The following is a 1,724-nucleotide window of genomic DNA, read 5'->3' as shown; positions in this document are numbered from 1 at the left end:
AAAACAACTACTTGTCTGTCTAGTTCTCATTTAGATTTGAGTCCTCTGGATGTGCCTTTCTCAGGGCTACAGCCAGCATTCATATCTGTGTAAATTGATTTAAAGGCACAAGTAGACCTGTCTGGGACCATACAGGTAAATTCTAATCAATGGAGATGTGACATGTTGCTGATACATGTAAAAAAAATAAAAATACAACAAGAATTCAGAAACCTAAATATTTCCAATTTAACATTCATTTAATAAATATACATCAATTTTTTTTTTGTTAATATGTACACAAAATGACCATGCCTTACCATATAATCAGATGAAGCCACAAACTCCACAGAGGAACTTAGGACCTCAGATCTTTTGTGTGGTTCTCCATAGCTACGCGTCACTGGATTGTACATAAATTCTTCCGGCACTAAAGAAAATATCACAACAATCACATAACGCCGAATCAATAACTAAAGTAGAGGCCAAAGCCTCTAACTTAAAACTTCTAAACTGAAATATATATTGCTAAAGTGTATCTAAATCCAAGAACAAAAACTATATTATATTGCAATTTACCAGTTTATAGAGCCAATGGTTGCATTTGTTTTTTTATTTTCAGGCTTTTTTCCCACCTTTTTTTTATCATCACTTCCTGTCCTAGTGGTGATAATACTATTTGTATCTATGGGGGAGAAATTGTCAGAACAGGACTACTGAATACTTTTTCAGTCTCTCAAAAATAGTGAATGGTGTTTCATAGTTTTAGAGAAAAATTCTAACATAAGGCAGATGTGCAGAGCAAATTGAGCTATCAGTTCACAAGGTTTCTGGCACGATCAACAAGTAATATTTCACACTTATCAAACATATATATGAGAAAAAATTTACTGGTGTTTTCTCCAGACCAATATGGAAAAAGTAAAAAGTTTGTTGTCAGCTTTTACATACACTTTAACCCAGAATACAAAATTCCCCAACATACTTGTATGTATAAATACATACCATCATTTACTCGGTAACAAAGATTACACTTCCATCTCCGCTGGTCAATAAAAGATACAAATGGGTTGATATATGTTCTGCAGGACCGGCATCTTACAATGGTACTTGAGGATATAGTCGGAATACGCTAAATGGGGAAAATCCAGAATACAGTACAATAAAAACATATAGACACAGCACTATAAATAATAGTCATGAGCAGAAAAAGACACTACAGGACTTTTCAAGATGCGTAACACATACTTACAGGTTTACTTTTAAAAGGATGAAGCAGTAATCCTAGGGGGAGCTTTGCTTTATTTAAAAGAGCTTGTGTCTGTGGAATACTTGTAAGAGTGCACCTGAAGAATCTGTAAGGTAAAGGTTGTATCTAAAACTAAAGCTTAAAATGTCAAACAAAAATAGTAAAAAAACGTAAACATGGGCATAACTCATGAAAATATAAAAAGTAACGAATTTGAAGCCTAAGCTTGAATTTACAGAATACTTCATTATTTCAAAGAAATAACTGGCATCAGTACTGTCATTATGCGCCAAAGACAGTGTTTCTCAACCATGCTTCACTGGAACCCTGAGCTTGCTCCAGAGGTGGCTAGGGGTTCCTTGAGTAATGAGCAGTGTGCGACTCTCGGCTCAGTTTAAGTGAGCCCCAATAACCTTTTTGGCTATCTGTAGGGTTTACATTCTTCTTAATGGCCAGCAATGTAAGAGACACTCTTCCTACTGACCACCACGCTATC

At 35.2% G+C, this 1,724-nt stretch overlaps 1 protein-coding gene across 1 annotated transcript in view; it reads right to left on the bottom strand.

Annotated features, from left to right (window-relative positions):
- SEC24B (SEC24 homolog B, COPII coat complex component) overlaps nt 1-1,724 on the bottom strand; it is a 32,833-nt gene that overhangs the window by 13,468 nt on the left and 17,641 nt on the right. Inside the window, 3 exon segments of the mRNA XM_072406818.1 lie at nt 266-409; nt 985-1,111; nt 1,232-1,334. Of these exon segments, the coding sequence (XP_072262919.1) occupies nt 266-409; nt 985-1,111; nt 1,232-1,334 (374 nt within the window).

The sequence above is a fragment of the Pyxicephalus adspersus genome, chromosome 3 (assembly GCF_032062135.1).
Source record: "Pyxicephalus adspersus chromosome 3, UCB_Pads_2.0, whole genome shotgun sequence".
NCBI lineage: Eukaryota > Metazoa > Chordata > Amphibia > Anura > Pyxicephalidae > Pyxicephalus > Pyxicephalus adspersus.
The sequence above is the reverse complement of the archived record's forward strand: the minus strand, read 5'-3'. Positions and strand labels throughout refer to the sequence as shown.